The sequence below is a fragment of the Rutidosis leptorrhynchoides genome, chromosome 6 (genome assembly GCF_046630445.1).
Source record: "Rutidosis leptorrhynchoides isolate AG116_Rl617_1_P2 chromosome 6, CSIRO_AGI_Rlap_v1, whole genome shotgun sequence".
In the NCBI taxonomy this organism is placed as follows: domain Eukaryota; kingdom Viridiplantae; phylum Streptophyta; class Magnoliopsida; order Asterales; family Asteraceae; genus Rutidosis; species Rutidosis leptorrhynchoides.
In genome coordinates, this window is record NC_092338.1 from 116,837,703 (window position 1) to 116,842,893 (window position 5,191).

Below are 5,191 nucleotides of genomic sequence, written 5' to 3' on the forward strand. Positions count from 1 at the left end.
TCAATATAGTATAATTATTGTTATTGACAACAAAACTCCAAAACAGTAGCCTTGAGGTAACCTTTTTATTGGGCCGACCAGCATTAAATTACGATCCATGTATAATTTATTGAAATGGCCGGTGGGCCCAAAAAACTTGTTCCGTACGGCTCATGCATAACCCTAATCAAAAAGCTGATCAGAATATAAATAAAACCTCTCGCACGCCCAATTTTTCATCATATCAGATATCGGATAAAATTGAAAAGGAAAAAAATGCAGATCTTCGTGAAAACCCTAACTGGTAAAACCATCACTCTGGAGGTCGAAAGTAGCGACACCGTGGATAATGTCAAAGCAAAGATTCACGATAAGGAAGGTATAACTTTTTTTCCTCTTTATCTGAACTTAAATCACAACTTTTCAATTTTATATGCTCTGTATTTATTACTCCTATAGCTATAGCTTAGCTATATAGATAAAAATATAATGCAAATCTGGAAATGAAATATATATTACAGTGAATTTGCGTATGCATAGTTACATAAACATGCAGCAACAGTAGGCATGCAAGCCTAACCATCTGCAATTGTTGATCCGTACAACGATAGTAACTGCAATTGTTGATCTGTAACGATTCGTGCTTGCAATATAAATACATGTAAATTCATCAATTAACGATTTTGTGTTGTCGTATTGCTGTTTTTGTAGGTATTCCTCCGGACCAGCAGCGTTTGATCTTTGCCGGAAAGCAGCTTGAAGATGGCAGAACTCTTGCTGATTACAACATCCAGAAAGGTTTTTTTTGTTAACAATCATTTCTATTATTTACAGTGCATATTAGAAATGAAGGTTAAGTAGTATTTAGGTGTTTTTTTACAGTTATTTTGTATTCATAATTGTTATTGTTGTGAATCAGGCTATTAATGTAACATAATTGTTTAATTAATTTGCATTTCGTATATTCAGATTAAATTGGGGAAAAATGTACCAATTTAAATTAGGATGGTTTTGATGTGAATCATGACTCATGTTGTTAAGATAATTTTTTGTTAGGAGTCATTATTACTACCTTCGGTCAGTTATCCTATCATAGTAAAAAGTTTGTGTAATGTAATTAAGCTGTGCAGAATGACAGTACTGTATGAGTTTAAAACTGTAAATAGAGTTTAAATTAGTGTTCTTCTTTTTGTGCAGAATCAACTCTTCATTTGGTTTTGAGGCTGAGGGGAGGAGGAAATAACAAGAAACATAAAATTGAACCTTCTTTGGTGGCGTTGGCCAATAAGTACAAACAGGACAAGAAAGTTTGCCGCAAGTATGTTCTCTAAATCTTCATATATTTTGATAATGATCCAAATGTTGCGTATATATCGTATTTGTATTTATTATGTGTCTTTGAGGTGCTTAAAATAAATGTGTGATCTTTCAGATGCTGAATCAGTAAAAAGACCAGGGATTAATTTCTCTAAGAAATTATGATTTGCATTTACTTACCGTTGCATATTTCAAGATTAGTCAAAATATATTTTTTCGCAGCCTTTTGTTTTTGTTTTGATCTTATAAACTTTGGAATGAGGTTATTTTACTCGCATCATTTTCTGTTTGTCCAATTTTTACTAAATGACATGTTTACATGATTTTCAGTTATTATTGGTTCTTATTTTGTTGAATTATATGTTGTATGTGTTGGGGTGCAAACTTATCCCACATAAGATGGAAACAAAAATAAATGTATGTATATAAGTCTAAGGGGAAGTCCCTCTAATACCAATTGGTTTTAGAAAAGGATGAACTCTTGGGCTTATATTACAGGACATTGTGTTTGGGTTATGCGATCTTACAAATGGCATCAGAGCTAGGCTATAGCCCGATGTGGTGAACGACGCAGTGGTGGCGCACCCCTAAGCGCACGGTGCGACATAGCACACCCCTCAGTTTGCCAACGATAATTGAGTCATGGTGCCTTATATCGAAAGTCTTCCTTCCCAAGGCGTGGAAGTGCGGCGTGTCCCGATGGTGAAAGAAAAGTGAAAGAAAGAGATCGGCGGTATAAGAGGCGTGTCCCGGTAGTGAAAGAAAAGTGAAAGAAAAGAGACCGGTGATATAAGATGGCGGGAGTATCGTTGAAGGGGAGGCTCGGATGTGGTCTTCGGTTTGAGGGGAGGATTGTTGGGGTGCAAACCTATCCCACATAGGATGGAGACAAAAACAAATGTATGTATATAAGTCTAAGGGAAAGTCCCTCTAATACCAATTGGTTTTAGAAAAGGATGGACTCTTGGGCTTATATTACAGGACATTGTGTTTGGGCTATACGATCCTTACAGTATGTAGTGTGTTTTCCTCTAAACTTGTCTGAATTTCATCATCCTGAGCTTTCTACTATTTCTTTTGTGTGGCATTCCAAAATATATGTTGAATTATTTGACTTGTTTTATGCCTGAAATCAATCTATTTTGTTGAGGACCTTGAAGAAGATGATCAATGCCTTTTATGTTTGAAATGTATTTTGTTTGTTAGGTGTTATGCTCGCCTACACCAAAGGGCTGTAAACTGCAGGAAGAAGAAGTGTGGTCACACCAACCAAGTAATCTTTCTCTCCACATGACTTCTATTTTTCATTTTTGTGCACGTTTTTAACATTGTTGTGTGTGCTTTATCCGGTTATATTATTTGTTGATTATTCGTTTTGTTTTTGTGTTTGCAGCTAAGGGCAAAGAAGAAGATCCTAGTGAACGCGCCCTGAGTGGTTTGTTTGTTCGAAGAGAAACTATCTGGTTATTCTAGACATATGCATGGTTTTTGTTACAGTATTTTCTATGAATCTGAACTTGCTTAAGTCTTTTGTTTGTTCGAAGAGAAACTATATATCTCGTTATTCTAGACATATGCATCTTGTTAAGTGGTATATGTTACTTTCTATGAATCTGAACTTGCTTACTCGTTTGTTAAATTCCACAAGCACAATTAGTTTTTGTACTCTTGGTGCACCCTTATTTTTAATTCCGTGTCTAATTATGCTGTTCATTCTGATGTGGGAATTGTGAAATCTGTTTTTAGTTTGATATACTCTGAGGGCTAGCAGAGTACTCCTGGTAGCCTTTTAGCTTAAAAGCATGCCATCTCTTTAATCACGTCAGTTTCAAATTGAAATTGTGTGATCATAACAAATAAGGTTTTATCTTTAATAAACTAAAATCGTGTGCAATGGTTGATGGTTGGTTGCGGTTGCCGTAAAGGATAGATTTTTTTTTTCTTTAATGTGAGTCCTGAATACCGTACTAATACATCATGTTTGATACCTAATTACCTATATGATTTCTGATGAAAATATAGGTGACTGGTATTGAGTATAAACTCTTATTGAATTAAAATAGATGTGCTTCTTTGAAAGTTGCAAATGTTGGATAGATTCTTGATGTGATGAATATGTTTCTACACTCCTCTAAAGTATTGATGTATAATTACTTACGATTGTAGTTCGCTCGAGTTTTTAGTGATTGAGAGTTTGTTAACCATTATTAACTATCAGTATAACACCGTAGGCGCCTAATAGTTATACACCATAGGCCCCGTTTGGCCCACGGAATCCAATGGATATAACTCCTAGGTAGTTTGTACTGTGATGATGTATATAATGTGTTTAGAGTGTATAATTGTTAGTCCCGTGTAGATTTGTATGGGTGTTATAATAGTAGTGTCTATGTCTAATGTGTAATTGTGAGCTTGTTATAGAGGTAATGTTGAATGTTGTTTGATATGTCAGCTAATAAATTGGTTTTCTTAGTTATAGAGGTAATACCATCACTGTTTACCAGTATACATAATAAATTTTTAGAAAGGTAAGTAAATCAATTAGCATGAATAATATACGCAAGTCTGATCCCCAAAATTTGAACCCCCATCTCATAATGGATTATAAGCCATTTGACCTGAATTAAACAACGAGTACCCTCCAAAGGCAGTTGCTAAGGTTAACTTAGTATCTCGCCTCTGATCATTTTGTTCAGAACAGAACGATTTGGGTTTGTTATTTTATCTCAAACGGGTCAAGAGGTTTATAGGTCATTCAAAGTCTAATAGATGTGCATACAACCTACTAAACCATTTTTACAAAAGATTCAGATTATAGTTTTTTCCTGATTTCAATCATGTATAATGTGTTTTCATAACAGTTGAAGATATAGAAGTGTTTGGTTCCACATGACCTGGCCTGGCCCGTTTTCACCCGTACTATGTTGATCGATATTTCAAACCCAAAGCGTGTTCACTTGTACAGGTAATGATGTCCACTAATCTCAGTTAGCAGCAGTTGCAGCACTTTGTGTCCAATATGAGGCGGACTTTCGACCAAGTATGACGATTGTGGTCAAGGCACTACAAGCCACTTCTCAACTCTAAACCAACACCTTTAAGGTCAAGGTTTAACCAGTTTCGAGGGACCAACGCTTCAACTGAGACATTATAAAACAAAAAATGTCAATTATTTGATGGTGTCATTATCCCGAACAGGAACATGTCAAAGCTTTTGAACTCAGATCATATTAAATCGTCATTTTACCATGAATGTATTGTAAGGATATTAGGACCCAAAACAACGCAAGTGATTCAACAAGATCACTCACCAATAGTAATTCTACAAGATTACTAACCCACTTAATGAACGAAAGATTATAAATGCAAGAAATGTAAATCGACACAAGAGATAACGTGGTTATATGCAATCGTTGTGATTGCTTTAGTCCACGGACCAACTAGAGAATGTATTTACTGAATATTTGTGGTGTGTTTACAATGAGTTACAAGAGGGTCTATTTATAGAATGATTTAAGGAGTAAGCTAAAAACAATTCCTTGAAGCTTCATGTGAGTTTCCTGACAGCTTCATGGAGGCTACATGTGAGTTTTCTGACAGCTTCGTGGAAGCTACATGTGAGTTTCCTCACAACTTCGTGGAAGCTACATGTGAGTTTCCTAACAACTTCGTGGAAGCTTCGTGTGAGTTTTCTGGAATCTTCCCTCTAATTGTTTAAAGTTCTCCATATCTTCAACAATCTCCCACTTGGAGACTTTGAACAAACCCAACCTTCGTCAACCCAAAATATCAACGATCTAACCAAGAACGTTAAACTACCATTATACCGCCAAACTCCATTTGGGACACGCACACTCAACACATACTTCGGATGAGCAGACTTTCGATACAAGGT

The 5,191-nt window shown here is 35.7% G+C and overlaps 1 protein-coding gene across 1 annotated transcript; it reads left to right on the forward strand.

Moving 5' to 3' along the window:
* Positions 1-216: 216 nt before the first annotated feature.
* LOC139851612 (ubiquitin-ribosomal protein eL40 fusion protein-like) lies at positions 217-2,775 on the forward strand. The gene is made up of 5 exons (XM_071840706.1): positions 217-358; positions 691-777; positions 1,177-1,297; positions 2,503-2,569; positions 2,690-2,775. Exons 1-5 carry the CDS (start codon positions 256-258, stop codon positions 2,726-2,728), a joined length of 417 nt encoding a protein of 138 aa, XP_071696807.1. The 5' UTR covers positions 217-255; the 3' UTR covers positions 2,729-2,775.
* Positions 2,776-5,191: the final 2,416 nt, after the last annotated feature.